We start from the raw sequence: 21,108 nt of genomic DNA, 5'->3' as shown, positions 1-21,108 counted from the left end.
TAGAATTCAGGGATGAAAGCTCAGCTATAAGTATAAGCCAATTAATACTGAGAAAGGATGAGCTATTTTTGTCCCCACACCCAAACTTAAAAAATAAAAGGGCTATGCCCCTGCATCAAGCAGAAATACTCCTCTTTTCAATTATAACCAGGAAGGAAAAGATAATTCAAACACTGAAAAGTTTCCCCACCATCACTCTTCCAAAGACAAACACTCTTTCATACCAATAGGTACATTTATTCACACTTTTGATAAAAATACCAGTTATTAGTGAAATTATTACAATCCCAAAAGTAACTACTACACTGACATAACCCAGTGCCACAGATCAGCACATGGAATCATACAGAGCATCCCAAGTACCCTAAGCACCTTTATGATTTCTCTCTTTATACAGACAGTAACTCCTGTAGGTAATGGATACTAATGGAATCCACTGACTGTTCCCTGATTTCATCCCTTCCTGAAATGAGGAAAGGAGGATCAAGGAGCTTGGGCTCTTCAGTGTGCCTGTGTCATATCATCAGAACAGATGCCAAGAAAGGTATTGGTAGGATCACTATCTTGGCACGAGACCAAATAGACAGCAAGGGTACTATAAGGTGATGGTTACTTTTAGGGCTAGATCCCTTCTCCCAAGATAGAAACAGGGTGTGAAGGATGGCAAACAGAAGTTTCCCACCTAAATTTTGATGACAAGGGAGACTTCAAAATCACCTACCACCTTACAGACTGCAATTCTGTCACAGTAACTGAGCCCAGATGATACCACCCTTACTACTCTATACCCTATAAATGAGAACATATCTAAATCTGGAGATCGCACACTTGCCTTCAGGCAGGATTCTTCCACAGTCATTATAGCCAATGTACCCATCCAGAGAAAGGCACTCTAGTCAAAATCAAAACCTAATAAACCCAGTTAAAATCATTCATCCCACTCTGCAGATTCTGTTAGCCTTCCGGTTCGACCTTTCTCTGGCCACACTGGTTAATATACCTGACCAGAGCCAAGACATTCCAGCAAAATTCAAGTCAACCACGTAAGAGCCAATACCATTTCAATGCAACAAGTAGAAGAGAGGTAATGGGAGAGGTTTTGTCAAACTGCAGTGACTGAGGAAAAGTAAAGGAATGAGGCTTCTCTTTAGTTTTACTCCTTCCCTGGCTTCAATGCTAGGCAAAATGTTCAGATGAACAGGTATATAAGTAGCTCAGCCAGCATTTCTTAATGATGGCAGTTATGGTTATGGCTAGGTTTTTCATTCTAAACATCCTACCTTAGCTTGTGATTCTGAAACCTCTATGGGAAGAAAACTGTATTCCCTTCCCTGCGTGTAGTCTTCCCAACTGGGAACTAAGGATAAATCCCTGGAGAATATCTCCATCATGATTTCATGCCTAAGCTTCACCACAGGAAAAGGGTCTATACAAACCTTACGAACATTCAGAAATAAGACTGAGTTAAGTCAAACCAAGAGGGCTAACAAGTTTGGCACTTCCTTTACAGTGAGGTTAAAAAGGAATCTTTTGTAGCTAGACTAAAGAGGAATCCTCAAAGCCAGTAACAACTGTGTGATTCTCTATTCCACTTTCTCAATCAAAAATTAACACAAAGTAAAAAATAAAGTTTAATTCAATATCTTTAGTAAGTTGCCTTACCATCATCTTGCCTGATCGTACCTGAATACTGTTAATGTATTATTGTCTAAAAGGGCTTCCTTTATGTAGGAGTGGATGGGAAGGAGATGATGGGTAAGAAGACATAGTTCAAGCCAGAAGGGCAGCAAAAGTATTAAGTAGATTTAAAGTGTAATCTCCCAGGGAAAAATGATCCTTTCTGGTAGAGGAAGGGCATTTCTTGGCACAGCTTTCATGTTGTTCCTAAACAAAGATCAAGAAAAGGCACTTGGGCCACACAAGACTGTTTCATTTATAGTCAGCATATACAAAGACCTACTGCCAAGAGATTTCTCAATACCCCTTTCCCCCACAAACTGATGAAAAAACCCTAACAGCCTTGTTAGGTGGAGTCTTCAGGAAGTGAATGGAAGCCAAGTCACTGCAGAACTGATGGCACAAAGTAAAATCCAGGCTTGAGGAAAATGTTCCAAGAGGACAAACGGAAATGTTCTCATCCTTGCAGAGGTGTAAGAAATCTGTTTCAGAGTACCTCAGTGAAACAATGAATTTAAAATTCTTGGGCCAGGAACACAACAGCTTTCCAGGAGAGATGCCATCTTCTCAAAGGCTCTGGCAAAAGCACTGAAAGAAGTCAGGGCCAGGTGAATTAGACTCCAGTTATCAAACTATGTGGTCTTTGTGAGTAAAGCAGACCTCTTCCAATAAACCTGGCTTTTCCCTGTTCTGCAGCAGGGGATTAAAGGTCCAAGGCAGGTATGAAACTTCTCCTCCCCCCTCCCCCAACCTAATTCCCTTTAAGCATATTCAATGCGAGGAGGGCCACAGTTGCCCTCACTCTTTCGATCTGGGGTCTGAGTGGCTGCCTTGGCCTCACTGCCAACATCTAAGGGTTTGGCTGAGATGTAGTCCTTCACTTTGATTTCCATGTTCTTGGCTTTCAGAGTGGCCATATGCAGCTTCTCCAGGAAATCTGGCATGCCTATTAGAGAAAGGGAAGATGTATATTAGTGACATATAAAAGTTAGAAGGTACTCATATCATTAAGAGCAAGAATTTATTCCTCTCCTGAGATCACAACTCTGACAGTTAACTTAGGGAACACTGTAGGGATGAAGGTATATCATGGTTTTGCCCAGAGGAGGTGTGTCAAGCAGTCAGGTGGGCAAAGAAGGTGAAAAGGGGATTCCTGTATACATCAGTAACTATCTTCCCTGAGCAGACCCAAAGACATAGTTCTTCTTCTGGTCTTGAAAGCCTTCTTCAAGGTAGAGATGCTCAGCCCAGGTCACATCTCTGTATTTGGAAATATATCAACTGGTAAAGCTTCATCTCTACCTATATTCCTTTCACCTTTCTCCCCTACCCAAAAGAGGTTAGAAAACCTACTTGTTCATAGTAGAAAAGAAGAAAGTGACATGAGAACAATCCTAAATACAAGAAATTAGAAAGAAGGAGAAACAAGATGAATGCTATGACATGAAGCTTTGGTAACATCTTTCCAGGGCAACTTTAGCTCCCTGACAAGCACATCTTTCCCACCATATCTTGCTTCCTTCAATACTACCTAAGAAATATAAATGGGGGCAGCTAGGAGGCACAATGGACAGAACAACAGCCCTGGAGTCAGGAGGATTGGAGCTCAAATCTGTCCTTAGACACTTGCTAGCTCTGTGACCCTGGGTAAGGTCACTTAACCCTGACTTCATACCCCCACATAGATATATTGAGTAAATACATATCACAGAGTCCATGTGCAAGGCCCCTCAGGTAAATGGCAATGGTTCTACAAGCTAAGACTTCAGGTTTTTTTAATATCATAATCTCTTCATTGTTTAATGGAAGTATCACTGGTCTTTCAAGATTCTGAACATTGCTATTGTATACAAGTTCATTTCTAAGTCGCTAAAGCTTTAATTCTCTCCACATTGCCCTTGATGTATTAAGAAATAATAAGAATATTCCTGATGTTCAGGAACACAATCTATAACATGCACCCAACTCAGGTTACATTCCCACACATACAAGCTATGAATACTCACCACTGGAGACCATCCAGCTGACACAGTAACGAGGAAACACAGTTTGGGGATTGTCACTATATGTCAGCAAATAGTCAAAGCCATTCTGAAAAAGGATAATAGGGTTGGATAAGGGACTTTGTGTCACTCATCATAACTTTCCCAATCAACTCCAAAAAGTAACCAGGTCCTATTTCTGGAAAGTACATCAGTCATGGATGCTTATCTCCAGTGGTCAATGTTGGCAGCTGAGATGAAGGTCTAAGTCTTTTGATGATAAGTGAACAAGTGCTGGGCAACTATGAGTAGAGCACTTTGCTAGGCAAGGTGGTATCAATGCATAAAGGGAAAAAAATGAAGGTTTATAATTTAGAATAGTGATTCCCAGAGCGCCTACGCATCCTGTATCTTAAGAAAAAGCTTCTTAAAAAAAAAAAAACAAAAAAAACTTGATACAATACTAGGCACATATCTCAAGGAAGCCAAAGGCAAAGAAAGGTCATATGTATACTCAAATATGAATTACAGCACTTTTTATATGGTAGCAAAGAACTAGAAACAAAGTAGGTCCCCATCAGCTAGGGAATGGCTAAAGTAACAGTGGTACTTGAATGTAACACACTAGCGCTGCATTGTAAGAAACAACATGAAGAATTCAGGGGAAAATGGGGAAGCTTTTATTATCTGTAGTATGAAGTAAACAGAACCAAGAAAATAATGTTGAATTGTTTTACAAAAAGTTTTAGAGAAGGATAATCATTTAAGTGATGATGCTTCACCCTGATCCTTTAAAGAAGTGAAGGATCATGGGAGTGGGATCCTGAATATAACAGACTTTTCTGATATCTTACTCTGTTTTGCAGAATCTTTCTTCCTTCATACTTTATTACAAGGAATAGCTCTTTTAGAGAGGGTAGGGAAGGGAATATAGTGGGAAATAAGTGATGTAAAAACAGGAAATATGAACAAAAAATTTTTTTTTAAAAAAGGGAGAATTATGGTTCCATGTTTAATGAAATAAATTAAAACTTTTGTTACTCTTTTTGTGACAAGGTAGAGAACTAACTTCAAAGTCAGGAAGACGAGGAAGACACAAATGTGACTCTAGGCAAGACATTTAACCTCTCACCGCTCTAGGCTATTTTACGTTGCAGAGAAGGTACCAACATGCATTGGTAGGGGGAGTTTCCTCACTATTTGGAAGTTAAGGAGACATAAAAACAAAATATATTAATTACTGTTTAAATCATCTCCCATTTCTAGCATTTATATGAATTTTAAAACCTTCCCATGAAACTTAAAACTTTATCACAAGGCAAGAACTATTAAGAGGCATATTTCAAATAGAGAACTAAACGTTCATTTTAATAGTTTCCATTCAAGGGGCAGAATGATGACCCCTTAACATGAACAACTACCCAGACAGGTTCCCCTTTAAGACAATACACTGAAATAATACTCCCAAGTTATTCATATACGTTTAAAACCAAGTGATAAATAGGAGAAATTAGAATCACAGAAAGGATAAATAAAATTCCAGATACTCAGCTAAGTAAAGAAAGATGTTTGGAAAGTATTCTATGGTGTGACTAGAGAAAGGATGCTACCTAGTCAATGAATCATCTACTTGGCCATTAGTATGACAATGCCTCACCATTACCCCATGAGTTGGACCCAGAAAAATGCAGCTGCTAATCACCACCTTATTCTGGGTCTCTTCCATCAATGCCATCCAGGTGTACACTAGCAGCTGATTTCCACCCTGAGGTCAAAACCATCCAGACATTCATGGCTGAAAGAAAGCTCACCTCATCAAATGATTTGTGGGGGCGGATAACCATCTGGGACTCATAAGACCGGACACGAACAAATTCAGGAGATTCTGGTACATTAGGATGTTCTACTGCACTGTGAGAGAGAAGATAAGATGAATGATAACTTTGAGGACGAAAGGATAACGCCAGATATCACTTGCCTTTGCAACATGTACATTAAAACAATATTAAGTTTCATGAGGCTAATGATTGGGGCAGGGGAGAAGCAGGAAGCCTTTTTTGGTTAAAAATAAACAGACAAACAAGGAACAAAAAAGATTAAAAAAGAAAAAAATTTTTGTAATGCTGCTATGATTTCACTGATCTAGGGAGTTCCCAGCAAAGAAATCCCCTTACCAATGCATTATCTGCACCTACTCAGCAGATTCAGTCTTTAATGAGTTTCCTGAAGTATTTGTGACATTAAGTGACTTGCCCAGTGTCACAAAGTCATGACATGTGAAAGCAGGAAGTCTTCCCAACTCCAAAGTCACCTCTCTGTCCAATATACCATGCTGCTTCTTTGTAAAATATAAACTAATTAATGACACCAAAATGTGCTGCACTACCCCCAACTCCAATTTATCTTTTGGTAGCCAATTAGGAGGTGTCATTCTAAAGAGATTTACTTGTCTTTGTGGAATAATTATTACTGGGATATTCTTTCTCTTTAAATCATTCCTGATAAACATAGAACATTTGCTGCATAGAATCCATTGAGGAGAATGTTAAGCACCCCAAAGATATTCAAATGCATCTATCAACAAAAGTGAAGGTTTTACTCAAAATTACTATTTGCCCCACTGCCAACTATACGCACCGTGACACCAACACCATCACATTGTTTTCCTGATCCACGCTGTACCTTCGTACGTACACATAATCCCGTGAGTACATTGGATACTGAAGAAAGAAAGAGAATTAGGTGTCTGCATCAGCTATATCTGATGAAAGTAAAAACATCTACGAAAAGAAAAGTACTCACAGGAAAATGAGTCACCCAGTGAAGAACTTCAGAGCCACTTATCACATCCCTCTCGACCACTTCCAGTTTGATGACCAGAGCATCCCACTTTTTCCTATATTCTGTATCCAGCTGTAGAGAGAAAGAACATATGAAGACTAAGAAACTCCAAATAAAGTTTTGGAAAGCTCTATTAAAAAATTTCCCAAACCCTAGCCACTGGAAAGTGGGACACTGAGCACTGCTTCTGTTTTTATTAGCTAAAAGAATGGTAAATTAAAAAAAAAAAAGCTAAGAGAATGTTAGAAAAGGAAAGTTACCATGTACTCCACAACAAAGATCATATGTTAAAAAAAAAAAAAAGGAGAAAAATGAGGAGCATAGAATAACTCATTTTTGTCATGGGTATGAAATATTTTTGTGAAAATTGACACATCTGTTCAACCTAACTCATATGCTAGGACTTAAAACTCTCACAGAATACTACCCTACAAACAGTTTCGCTGCTGTTTAAAGTTGTCTTCATATGTCATTTTTTTGGTCCAGATCTGTGAGTTCATTGGTATAGGAACTCCCCATTTAGAAATTTCCTCTGCTGATGCATACTGGCAACTGGCATATAATATAACTTCCCCAGCTGCCTGGGGAGAAATGAAAGATTAAGTGACTTGCCCAGGTCATACAGCCCAATGTCAGAGGCAGATCTTAACGCCAGACAGGTTCTCCACTACATCATACTGCTTCTCATAGCTACAGGAGGTAGAGTGGGACTTAGAGGGGAAAAGGGAGACCACTACAATCACAAACTCTAAATGGCACGGTACATTAAACAGGTACTTCTAAATAGCATGTAATTCTGATATTTCACATGGTTTCCAAGTTACCTATCAATATTTTGTGAAAATAAGTTATGAAACTAAACTAATGACTACAGACTAAAGCCAATTACGAGGAAAACAAAGATTACAGAATGACTCAAGCTAATTACTTGCCCTACAAGGAAAAATCAAGAGTCTCAATCCATCCAACTTTCCAGGCAGCAAAAAAATAAAAAATAAAAATCTTGCCATAGTTCAGATCCAAATAAAAGTAAACTCCAAAAAACTAGCAAAATTCTTTGGCTATACTGAATATATGTTGTGTTTTATCTATTTAGAAGGCCATTACCTAGAGCTCAACAATATTATATTGCAATAATAACGATTATCAAAACACTTCTATAATATTTCACACTTTTAAAAATAAACTTCATTATATTCTCTCACTTGATATTTCCAAGAGTCATGTGATCTGAGACAGAAATCATATTATACCCATTTGACAGATGCGAAACAAACGCAGAGAGATGATGAATGGCCTAAATCCACAGAGATACTTTGTTGTAGCAAAAAATGGCCAACTCAACATCCTGATACAAGTATTGTTTATTTGTATAGGAAGATTTTTCTGGACAATTTTCCCCCCCTCTCAGGAGTACTAGTTAACTTTAAGCTTTGGGGAAAAAAAGTTGACCTACCTGAACATTGAAGAACTGTCTAGGTGTCACATCAGTATATGTTCCAAAAACTAAAAGGAAAATAGAAGGTGTGTCACAAGTGTTACTTGACTTAGTATTTCAATTGTGATTAGGGTAAAAATGTATCACTGAGTATTTATTTAAAGACAGATGCAAAAACTAGTAATCACAGTAGATCTGGGGAGAAAGAAAGAAACATATTTTATAAACCTGAAGACTGACAATAAACAAGTCTGGAATATAAGAAAAAGAGAAAGGCAGATCTAAATGGAAGTCAGTAGCAATAAAGCAGTGTGAGAAAAAGCAGCAAACAGCAATGCTACAACTCTGTACTCCTAGCCAACAAGGGCACCTGGACCACGTTAAGCCAGAAAGGAAAGCTAGGACTCACCCCTGTATTGGTAGAGGTGAGTGCCACTGATTAGGCGCCTCCAGAGTCTGAAGTGTTTCTTGTCCATTACCATTTCCCATGGCTGCTCTTTGGTGGCCTTGTCACTTGCTTCTTCTGTTTGGGGTTTCAGTTCAGGGGGGTGGCACTCTACTCCACTGCTTCGGAACGCACTAGACATTTCCTCCATTCTTTTCATCTCATCAATAGATCTGAGAAAAAGGAAAAGTGAAGAGATCCTGTGGAACCTTATGATCACTGTCATTATCCGAAAGAAATTTCAGTAAAAACAAACAAAAAAACACCATGAGAACATAACGGGGGGGAAAAATCTCCTTCATTCTGAGAAACATAATTTCAAAACCCAGAAAGGGTCAGAGCTTAAACTGGGGTTGATAGCTATTTAAACCTGTGAGGAAGAGAAACAGCACTTTCAATTATATTTTCAAAGGGCTTAAAAGTTGTCATTAAGAACTGAATAACTTGATTATATTAAACTGAAAAGTCTTTGCACAAAGTCAATGTAACCAAGATTAGGAGGGAAGCAGAAAACTGGGAAAGAATATTTACAACCAGTGTCTATGATAAGGGTCTCATTTCTAAAATACATACAGAACCAAGTCAAATTTATAAGAATACAAGTCATTCCCCAGTTGATAAATGGTCAAAGGATATGAACTGGCAGTTTTCAGATGAAGAAATTAAAGCTATCTATAGTCATGAAAAAATGCTCTAAATCACTATTGATTAGAGAAATACAAATCAAAACAACTCTGAGGTACCACATCAGACCTATCAGATTGGCTAACATGACAAAACAGGAAAATGATGAATGTTGGAGAAGATGTGGGAAAACTGGAACATTAATGCATTGTTCGTGGAGTTGTGAACTGATCCAACCATTTTGGAGAGTAATCTGCAACTAAGCCCAAAGGGCTATAAAAATATGCATACCCTTTGATCCAGCAATAGCACTTTTCTAGGACTGTATCCCAATGAGATCATACAAATGGGAAAAGGACCCACATGTACAAAAATATGTATAGCTCTTTCCGCAGTGGCAAAGACTTGGAAATTGAGGGGATGCTCATCAATTGGGCAATGGCCGAACAAGTTGTAATATATGAATGTAACAGAATACTATTGTGCTATAAGAAATGATGAGCAAATGGATTCAGAAAAACCTGGAAAGACTTGAATGGACTGATGCTGAATGAAGTGAGCAGTCACATTGTGTGATAATCAACTGTGATCTACTCAGCTCTTCTCAGCAACATAAGGATCCAAGACATCTCCAAAAAGGCTCATGATGAAAAACGCTATCTACATCCAGAGAAAGAACTACGGAGCTTGAATGCAGATCAAGCGTACTGTTTAATTTTCTATCGTTTCGTTTTGTTTCTTCTTTCTTGTAGTTCCTCCTATTGGTTCTACTTCTTTACAACATGACTAATGTGAAAATATGTTTAATAGGAGCCTATATCAGATTGCACGCTGTCTTGGGGAGGGAAATCAGAAGAGAGGGGGAGAAAATTTAAAACTCAAAAGCTTATGGAAGTGAATGTGGAAAACTAAAAATTAATTAATTTAAAAAAAAGAAAAAGAAAGAATTGAATAACTAGAGGGTTTCAAGCTGCCCAGGCAATGCACTGTGGAACAGCAGCAGCACCAGACCCAAGATGTCGGCCAGCAGGAGGCTGATGAAGGAGCTGGAAGAAATCTGCATGTGTGGGATAAAAAACTTCCCTAACATTCAGGTTGATGAAACTAATTTATTGACTTGGCAAAGGCTCATCGTTCCTGACAACCCTCCATACAACAAGGGAGCCTTCAGAATCAAAATCAACTTCCCAGCAAAGTATCCATTCAAACCACCTACGATCACTTTTAAAACAAAGATTTACCACCCTAACATCAATGAAAAAGGGCAGGTCTGTCTGCCAGTAATTAGTGCTGAAAACTGGAAGCCCACAATCAAAACTGCCCAAGTCATCCAGTCCCTCAGAACCCTAGTGAACGACCCCCAGCCTGAGCACCCCCTTCAGGCCCATTTAGCTGAAGCGTCCTCTGAAGATCATAAAAAATTCTGTAAGAATGCTGAAGAGTTTACAAAGAAACATGGAGACTAAATCTTCTGTGATTCAATTCCAACCAGAGCAAGGGGAGACATGGAACAGTGCATTTCCAACACTCTGCAATCAGGACTCTATGGGAAACTGACAGGGGTCACTTCTCGGCATCAACTTGTGGCAGTTACTAACTTTCTACAGTTTTCTTAATCTAAAATGCTCTAGGTAAACCTGTAAAGAAAGGATTAAAAATTTAAGATGTTCTAGTTCTGATTTGTTTTAAAAATCACTGCTTCAATCTAAAAAAAAAATTGAATAATTAGAAAGAAAGCAACAAAGAAGTGGGCAGTGAGGCAAAAAATGATGCTAAATGAACCAAATAATTTAATCAAACTATGAATCACACAACAGATTACAAGTTACTAAAACTCAAGCTCAACCTAATTTTTCCTTTTTTTCTGGCACATGAATGAAACCAAAAGTTTAAAACAAACAAAAAGCCACTCAAAAAAACCTAGGAAATACAACTCAGAAATGAAAACTGTATTTTTAGTGCCATCGAAATGGGAAAAAAACAAAACCCAAAATATCAAAATGCCCTCTGAAATGAAATTAGTTGGAATGTGAATCCTTGCACTAAATGAAAAGCCAAAGCATATATTTAGTATCTTAAAAATGGAAGGAAACTAAAGGACCTTAAAATATTCACCCTGAAAAATAAAGCAATTACCAAAAATGTGGTCATAAACGCCAAGGACTACAGCATCTATTTAATGATAACAATAACAATAGCTAATATTTATAGTGCTTTAAGTCTTGCAAAACACTTTGCATATATTATCTCATTAGATCCTCTCATCAACGTTTTGAGATATCAACTATTATTATCCTCATCTTACAGAGGAGAAAACTAAAGTTCAAAGAAGTTAAGTGACTTGGCCAGTGTCACACACCTAATATATGGGAGGAAGCATTTGAACTCAGGTTGTCCTGATGGCAAGTCCCAGCACTCTATCCACTACAGACCTAACCATTTAACTCCTTAAAGTAGCCTATCCAGCGTTCCGCCCTCACTGGGCTCAATAAAAGTTAACACAATACTAAGAAGAAACTGGAAATTCTAGAAGTTATCTATAACACAAAGAAGTTCAGAAACACAGAATTAACTCCAAAGCTAATTTCACACGATTACATCTACAGCTAGAAGCAACAAGAAAGATTTCAGATCATAAGCACCAAATCCTTATTCTTGGACAAGACAAAGACTCATTTGTGATGCTAAGTATTCTTAAGTAGGCTGCTGACATAAGGACATCGACAGATTTCCAATTTGTCTGGCTGGAGTGGTAATAAACAGCTGTCCTACCTCGCCTACCAAAACCTCCAAATGCTACAAGTAAATCTTTTTTTTCAACTTCTACAAAAGAATTTTGATGAAAAGCTTTTGGATCAGCCTTCCCTCTTCCACAATAATGCAGTCACTGCTCTAGAAAGTGGCCTATGTGATCGTGCAAGTTATTTAATCGAACTAAAAAGCCACCCAACTTAGTCTATCAAAGAATCAGTTCCACTGTCTCCCACAAAAAATAAAAGGGAGGAGATAATTTTCTTTTATTCTATCCTGCCCACTCAATTCCTGGCCAGGGCTTTGGGTTAGCCAACTGTAACACAACAGGTGCCCAATACATAGTGCTAAAGAGCAATTCAGCTTATTTACACGTTTCAGTGCTTCTCCTTACCTAGTCCAAGATGAAATCAAGCACTGCTTGGGAGTTTTCTATATCAGAACAAAGAATTATAATTCATATATATCATGTTCTATCCTTCAAGCAGAGAGGATGATAACAACACTGGATATAATTCCCCCTCCTTAGAAACTTGCTAACAGATATAATCAGATGGCTCATCCTTTGAAATTAACCTTTAAAGCAAAAGTATAATCTCTGGGATGTGGTTTCAACCATGATTCAAATCCACAAGCTTCAATTCAACTGAATCAAACATTTTCTGGGAAAAGTTTAAAAGGCATGAGAGTGCCCTTTCACAGGATATATTTAAAATAATTCCATATCTGATTTAAAGCAACCATTAGATAATTCATCTAATAAATTTTCTTATAAAAGTACATTTTTAATCTTTGATATCAATTTAATATATAGATTTAGGTTTCATTTTTAGAAAGTACCATCCAAAACCCCCCCCAACAACCAAAATTCATCTCATTGCCCAACATTTCTTCAGTGTCTCATCTTTAGTCCTAAAAGATGTTTTAGTTGGTACAACAAGCATTTATTAAATAGTTACTATCTAACAGGCATAGTGCCAGATGCTAGGGGAAATATAAATACCAAAGCAAAACAGCTCCTTCCTCAAGGCAATTACATTTTAATGAAAGCATAGGACACTTTCATAGAAGTATAAATAAAGAATATATAAAATACAAAGTGATAGGGTGAAGATTAACAATTGGAGGAATCAGGAAAAGCCTTATGAGGAGGTAGTTACTGAGCTCATTGCTGGGTATTCATGTCAAAGTTAAGCATTAAGAGTGGTACCAAATATAGACAAGTGCTGAAGGTCAGTCACAAGAAGTCAGATAACCACTCAGAAAACTTTTCCAATAAAAAGGTAGCATAAGTTATTTTAAGAAAAAAGAAATTATAAGTTATAATACCTATTTCACAACAGAGGCAGCTTGTAAGTATTCTGATAGTCCACTACCTATGTGGCCTTCAGCAAATTCAATAAACTCCGTTTAACCTGCAGTGCTAAAGGCTAAATGAAGGAGTCATTAAAATCTCAGTGTAAAGCCAACTTGTAACAAGTGATTTTGAAATTTGAAAAAAAGGGCAGACCTAAAAGTGCTGGAGACTGAAAAAAATCCAACTATCAAACAGAATAAAGAGTAGTTCAGATTGCCTACCTACTCCTACCATGCTCCCAACTTTGCACACTCATCTTTGGGTTAATCTGAGATTGATATAAGGTACCACTAACAACTGTGACAAGTGAGCTTGACTTTAATTCCTTTCAAAATTCCAAAGCAGACAGTTGAAGAGATGGTTAATGAACATCTTTAAAAAAAGAACACAAAGAAACACAAGACGGTATAAAGGAAAAGTGCTAGCCTTGGAGTGGGGAAAGACCTGGGGATGTATCCTACCTCTTGGGTTTACTAGCTGTGAGATCATGGGCAATTCATTTAGCACCTCTGGATCTCAGTTTCCTCATTTGGAAAATGGGGTTAATATCTATATTGTCCCTAACTCACAAAGTTACCATAAGATTCATAAGAGATTGTCATATGCACTCTGAAAACCTTAAAATGCTAAACATTATAAAAAGCCAGCATGGCGTCATCAAGAACAGGTACTGCCAGATTAACTTCATTTCCTTTGTTGACAGTGTCAGTCAATAAGCATGTATTAAGTTCCTATTAAGTGTCAGGCACTGTGCTAAGCCTGGATTTAGACCCAAAGACAGACAAGACAGCCCACGAAATGGAGGAGCTCACAATATGATGGAAGACAACAGTGTGAGACAAGAAACATCTACCAGGGTCTTTGCCACACCAGGCTAAGTTTTCCCAAAAAGGCAGGAAAACTGTCCCCAAGACTCAATTGGTTCAGGAAACTATGCATAGCTCAAAGGCATTAAGGGGACTCTCTAATTACCTAAGGCAGTGAAATCAAAACAAGGAAATTGTGGATTCCTATGGGCCTCATAGTGACTTAGAAAGTCAAAAATTAACATTGTCTACGTTGTACTGCATTTTTATTTGTTTTATTTTGTTAAATATTTCCTGATTACATTTTAATATGGACTGTACTCTGGGAGTTTTGCCAGTCTGCTTATGCCAGCTGGCCAGCCCCTCTTACAGAGGACATAAAAAAGTCAGCCTATGAGGCTCTGTGGCCCCTCAGACAAGCAAGTTAATACTAACCCCTCTGACCAGATGTGTTTTCTTACAGACAACAGAAAGCTGCATCAGGCTGAAGTAGTACTATATCCTTATTGAGTATAGTTTCCATGCTACTATTAAGTAAACGTCTTTTTAAAGTGTTGGATGGTCTACCAATGTCCCATTTCATTTCAATATTGAGCCTGAACCTCTGGAGTTGACCCAAAACAGGGTTTACTAGACTGGCAAATCAGGGGAATATCATGGGAACAGTTCACCTAGATGCTAGTGCAGCATCTGACCAAATTTTCACGCTCTTCTTATGGAAAAGATGGCTAGACAATAATACTGCTCAGTGGATTGGGAACCGATTGCTTAGTAAATCTCTAAGAGTAGCAGTAATGTTTCAAAGTCAACTTGAAAGAAAGTCTCTAATATATTGCCCCAGAAATCTGTGCTTGGCCTTATGCTTATTCTGAGTTAACATTTTTCATTAGTGACACAGATGGTACAATTATCACTTAGGTTCAAAACAGCAATTTTATAAGCATAACATAAGCTTTGGAAACACAGATAGACAACAGTGCTTTCTGAAAATCATCTGGGGTGCATCTCCTTGCCTTCATTGGAGTAGAAGGCTAAGATGTAGAATATATTCAGTTGATGTGTTTTAATTTTACTGAACTGGTTTTTTTCCTTTTTTTTTTTTTTTTTTGGTTAAAAAGGATGGCTCATTGAGTAGAAGGTGAAGGATATATTTGAAAATGAAAGCAATATGGAAACAAAAGACATCAATAATTTTTTTTTAACGATCTAGGGTTTTTGGTGGTTTGAAAGTTCAATATCAAAAGTATACAACAATAGCTAAGAAAGCTAATCTGATTTTAGGCTTCAATCAAATGTCATAGTATCCAGAAGTTGAGAGGTGACAATTCTGCCGAATTTTGACCTGATTAGACCACAATCTGGAGTACTGTGTTTAATTTTGGGCACCATATTAAAAACAAACACATTGATACGATGTAGGACATCAGTTCTCCAAGTATAATCTGGTTTTCAAAGTATAAGGGTCCCCAAGACCTTTTCAGAGAATCTATGGGGTAAAAACTATGTTCATAACAATACTAAGACATTATTTGCCTATTAAAATGTCCCTCCTTTTTTGAAGGATACATCTGAAGCTGGATTTTCTTCACATATTTACAACAAAACAACACAACACAACAGATTAAATGAAAAAAGCAGATATGAGAATCCAAAAGTTTTCTATTAGGAAGCTATGTAATACAGTGCACAGAATGCTGGAGATGGAGCCAGGAAGACCTGAGTTCAAATCCAGATTCAGACACTTGTATGACTCTGTATGACAATTGTATGACTCTGGGCCAGTCACTTAAATCTGTCTCAACTTCTTCATCTGTAAAACGGGGATAATAATAGACCTGCTTTTCAGTATTGTTGTGAGGATCAAATGAGATAACATAATAAATGCTATATTATAATTCTATTAAGCCAGATATTAAAGAGATTTGCAAAAAAAATGTAAAACAATTAAAATTTTCTAGTTAAATTAGTTTTGGAAAAGTTATTGTTCATAAAAACAGATTATTTATGTTAACATGAAATGATTTTTTTGTTATTTAAAATTAATAAATAGCTAGTTTTAATTTCTAGACAGTAATTAATACAACCCATAATATAAACAAATGTTCTTTGGGGGTCCTCAATTTTTAAGAGTGCAAAAGGGTAAGTCTGAGAATCATTGTACCATATCCAGGGGACGGTGACCAGACAAGAAGTATGATGACTAACTGGTCTTATATATTTGAAGAGAAGTGGAATATTTGAAATTTGTTCAGCTTGGCCCCAGAATGCAATAGTACAACTAAGAGAGACAGATAGAGGTTACAGAGACAAATTTAAGCTGATAAAAGTAAAAACTTCCTAACAGTCAGAACTATCTAAGAATGGAATAGGTTGCCTCGGGCATCAGTGAAATACAATTATTGTAGAAATGTGACCTGACAAGAGCTTCTGTGAGTACTAGAATTTCTGCCTCCTGAGCAGCCACAAATACGAAAGATTTGGAAAATCTTGCCACCAAAGTCCTTAGCACTGTCAAGTTCAACATCAGAAAAGGATATGATTGGGGGCAGTTAGGTGGTGCAGTGGAAAGAGCACTGGCTCTGGACTCAGGAGGACCCGAGTTCAAATCCGGCCTGAGACACATAACACTTACTAGCTGTGTGACCCTGGGCAAATCACTTAACCCCATTGCCTAACCCAAAAGAAAAAGAAAAGGATACGATTATCAATAAAAATGTCATTAAAGAAAATTCATTGACATTTGTTTGGCCAGTGCACCATGAGGACAAGGTCCTTCCATCTGAACTGTAGCTGAAACTTCTCTATAATCTCCTTCCCATTAGAATGTGAGCTCCTTCAGAGCAGAAAGCAGCCTTTTCTAGTTGTATTCCCAGCATTTTGCCTGTAGAAAACACTTATTAAATACTTTTTCACTCATTCATAGTAGATTCCTCCTCATCAGAGCCTTCAGCTAAAGATTGGAAGCCTATGTCGAAAGGATTTTGTTGAAGAGGTTCTTTTTCAAGCACAGTTTGAACAAAATAGTCTTTAAGATCCCTTCCAACTTTGAGACTGTGATTTTGTCCTTAGAAGACTTATTAACTTGGTTTCACATAATTTCTACCTCAGCTTTCCACACTATCATCATAGTTGGTAATTTTCAGGTACTGACTTGAGATACTAAAGATTATACTATTAATTATGGGCCAATTCATTTAGTTGCTCCACAGTAGAATGAAGGAAAAAACTAAAAAATCTCAGGTCAACTTTTAACTAGTTTTGATAATATGGAACAAAGCCATCAGAAATATAACCCGAACTGGTGGCCTCAATGATCACAGGAGCCTCTTATACAAAAGAAGCTTTAATCTCAATGACAGAAGAAAGTCACTTTCTGCCTCACCAGTAAGCCAAAAGGATTTTATTTAATTAAGGGCATTCTAATAAACACCATACTGAAATATTCAAGTACTCAATTTCCTGGATTGGGTTTAGAAATGGATAAAAAAAAAAAGACAATATTCTCTACTAAACCTACAATCTGTAAATATATTTGTTTCTGGTATGAATTAAAGCAAGAGCCTAATAAAACATTCATAGTTTTTTCCCATGTCTGTTCAGCACAGTGTATATTTCTTAATTTCCTTCCTCTCCTATTGCTGGGGTTTTGTTTTTTTATTTTTTCAAAGTTACAAGGAGATAAGTAAAAATGTTTTATTTTCCCTTAACAAAGGGCACTAGATTCACAGGTCACTATTTTGAAAGCCTAGACAGCAACAAAAACAATCAAAATTTATAAAAAATACAAAGAGGCTTAGTGGATAAAAGTTCCAGGTTAAGAGTTAAGAGACATGAGCCATAAACTTTTGGCCCCAGCAATGATTCACAAAGTGACCTTGTACAAGTTCCTTCCTCTCTCAGGTTCTCTTGATGCTGCTAAAATTAATGCGATAGTGTTAGTAAAGTCCTTTAAGCTCTCTGGAGGTAAGTACTTAGAATAGAAAGTGCCAATGCTCTTCTATTACAGGAATAGGGGGCCTTCATTCTGAGTAGAAAACAAAGAACACTGACGTAACACAAGACAGCTTAGTCTGTATATTCAATTTAAAATGCCTGCTGTGATTTAGGAACCACATAAAAATAATAGTTTTATTCCATTAGCAGCAAGTATACTGCCCTCTAAGAATAAAAATTCTGTGGGAAGTACACATAGGTGTATATGCAGTGCTTCCCTACCAAAGAATCAGTACTTCATTACTTAAGTTAATCTACAAACATTCTGGGAAACAAAAATGCCTAATAAGCTGGCTATGATAATCCCTGTATATGTTTATTTCAAAGCAGATGGAATCAATCAACAAGTACTTATTAAGTGTGAATAATATTCAACACCAAGCAAAGAAAGTCAACCAGTATTCGGAGTATTTTACTTAACAAAACATCAGAAGTATAAGTTACCAATTACAGAGACCTAGAATACCACTGTACAACCAAATTCTTCAAGAAAAAAATCTCACTCACATTTATTATTTTATCAAGCTAACAATAATTTTTTTCATCTTATGTTCTTAAATCTAGAGAGCTGTAGAATGAAGGCCAAATTTTGAGCGCGTGAAATTTAACATGATTTTATAAGAACAATATTCATAAGAAACCCAGTAAAGCAGTTCTTCCAGATTTTAGTTTAGGCATTTTAAAAGTTTTCTGGGTAGCCTTTGTTATGAGAAACAAATCCCAAGGCCAGTAAAAATGGATTGGGGCCCAAAATGTAACCAAAACACGGTTTCACGAGGTCCAAAGAGGAGGGGTTGATAAAATACTTATCCTGGTCACCAAATGGCCAGATCTCTGCCAAGCCGACTAATGGCTGCCACTTCAGATACATATATTTAGTTACTTCTGGAAGAAGTATTTGTATTTTAAGCCTTATCCCTAACTATAGAAATAAAAATTTATCCCTGTTACTGGAATTTCAAGAATCAGCAAACAAATGTAGGAAACTATGGGGAGGCTGATGCACTTTTTCCGCATCCCTAGCATCATAAACAAATGTCAGAACAGTGAGGCACAAAGTGAAAAGAGGGCCCAAACAAGGATTTCTTCAGAACTCCGAGGAAAACTAATCATAAGGGAGACGCGGTACTGGAGTCTAGCACTGATGATGTTCAACAATCATAATGTCCTACTTTATTTAGTACAAGTGTGAGTTGATTTCGATTTTCGGAGCTTGAAATCTCATCAATTTGCTGCTAATTCACACTGGAAGGAAATTCTCATTCTGACTCCTAAATTTTTTCCATAAAAAGAGAAAGCTACAGTACTGCTGTGTCAGAATGATTATGATTGTATTGAAGACTTAACAATGTCATGAATGTTTCTAGCACAAAAAAGAAACCTTATTTCACTAGTCTTTGCATTTCAGTTCCCCATACAAATTCTCTCCACAGGATAAACATGCTTCCTATTGCTTACTTACAAGAATGAACTTAAAAATATGTGGGGGAAGAAAATTTTTTGGCAAACGTGTTCATTGCTACAGAGATTAGCACCCTGGCAAAGTACCAACTACAAGGCAACAAACCCACCAATGTTCCATTCGACAACCATCAAGAACTAAAATTTCGAATCAGAAACCAAGGACCTCACCTCTGTAGTTCCTCTTCTTTGATCCTCTCCTCTTCCCACACAAAGATTCCAGTTAAAGCAGCCATCAGTTTACAGGCATTCCCGTGGTGGCTGTGAAACTTGCGCCAAAGTCTACTGAAGAGGCTCCAGCGCGTCCTCTCCGAGTAGATGTTGCTGTAGAGCTGGCCGATCTGCTGGGCACGGCGGACCCTCAAGCTGGTAACATAGCTACACTGGTTAGCTAAAAGCGAGAGCAGGCTCTTATTCTGCCTAGGGCCTCTTTCAATCTCCTTCTGGAACCAACTCAGAATCTGCTGGACCCTGCCCTTCAGGGAGCTCACCTGATGCCCCCAGCCCTGACTCCCATCTGCAAGGCTGGCGAACCGTGCAGAGCTCACACAGTATGAATAAACACTGGAGGGCGACCTCCTCTGCAGTGAGTGGAACATTCCTGCTAAGTCGGTCCGACCAGTCTGTCCCCCTCGACTTCCTCCCACGGAAAGGATTAGTCAAAGCAAGGCACATACAAAACTGGGACTCACCAGGAGCCTCTTTCTCAAACCATCAAGTCCAGGGTTGCCCCTCAGTTTCAGCATTTGATTTACAAATGTAGTGATTGGGATTTTAGCTTCTGGGGGAGAAAAACCTATTCTTTCTCTACACAATTGGGCCCAAAGCAACCCACCCAAATCACAAACGAGGAGGAATAGGAAGATCCCGCGAACAAACAGGTAACGTGGCAGACTGTTTCAGGGGTTAAGGGTATCAAAACGCTTGGCCAGCTCTCTGCTACAGAGCTGATTAACTTCTCACCATCCCCTACGAGGGTGGAAGCGTCTTGGGAAATCAGGGAGTCAATTTAAAAGCAGCCGAGAAGATAACAGGATCGCTAAGAAACCCCGTGGGTGTGCGGGGCAGGAAGGGATGGAAGAAAGAAGGGAGGAAGGCGGGCCCCGAGGAAGGCAGTGAGCGGGAGGGCGCGCACAGGTGGGTGACTGGGAAGCTTCATGCGGCCCAGGCCTGAGGGACGAGCGTGACTTCCCGCCCCTGGAAGCCACCCCAGCCGACCGGCAGAGCGACCTCGAACTTGATGCCCGGACTAGTCAGACAGGTGGTGGAGGGGGTGTCCCAAGGAAGAGAGGGCTGCTGGGGTGGAGGCTGCCCCACGGGACGGGTTAGACTGGGCCCTGAGTAACCAGTCAGTTAGGGCCCGTAGACCTGGGCTCCCCTCGCTGGGCCCCCGCGGCCTCTGAGTCTCGGTCCCCGGCGCCACAGGCCCGACTCGGCCCCGCCCCTGCGCGCACAGGCCTCTGGCCTCCTCCGCAGCAGCCGCAGGAGCCAGGACCAACAGCTGCGGGCCGCCGTGCACGGCGGGCCAGAAGGGGCCTAAATGAAGGTCGGACACTGGCAGGTTCTCCTAGAGGGAGTGTGGCCAGGCCGCTGCGGAGATCCCGACCCCTCTTCAGCAGCCACCACACGCATTAGGCCCTGCAACCTACCACCCCCCCCCTCCCGCCGACTGCCGCTACTTCTCTTCTGATTGGTCTTAACCTTTGCCCTCCCGCCACTCATTGGAGTCAAGG

The 21,108-nt window shown here is 38.8% G+C and overlaps 1 protein-coding gene and 1 pseudogene across 1 annotated transcript; one reads left to right on the top strand and one right to left on the bottom strand.

Annotated features, from left to right (window-relative positions):
• Positions 1 to 216: 216 nt before the first annotated feature.
• Positions 217 to 20,802, bottom strand: STARD7 (StAR related lipid transfer domain containing 7). Its single transcript, XM_027853884.1, has 8 exons — positions 19,547 to 20,802; positions 8,348 to 8,556; positions 7,957 to 8,006; positions 6,462 to 6,572; positions 6,297 to 6,379; positions 5,471 to 5,570; positions 3,684 to 3,768; positions 217 to 2,623 (listed from the first exon to the last, which is right to left on the bottom strand). Exons 1-8 carry the CDS (start codon positions 19,972 to 19,974, stop codon positions 2,439 to 2,441), a joined length of 1,251 nt encoding a protein of 416 aa, XP_027709685.1. The 5' UTR covers positions 19,975 to 20,802; the 3' UTR covers positions 217 to 2,438.
• Positions 10,024 to 10,473, top strand: LOC114037082 (annotated as a pseudogene).
• Positions 20,803 to 21,108: the final 306 nt, after the last annotated feature.

Source organism: Vombatus ursinus, unplaced genomic scaffold (genome assembly GCF_900497805.2).
Source record: "Vombatus ursinus unplaced genomic scaffold, bare-nosed wombat genome assembly UNPS02010219.1, whole genome shotgun sequence".
NCBI classification, from domain to species: Eukaryota; Metazoa; Chordata; class Mammalia; order Diprotodontia; family Vombatidae; genus Vombatus; species Vombatus ursinus.
This window is presented reverse-complemented; position numbering and strand designations above follow the sequence as displayed.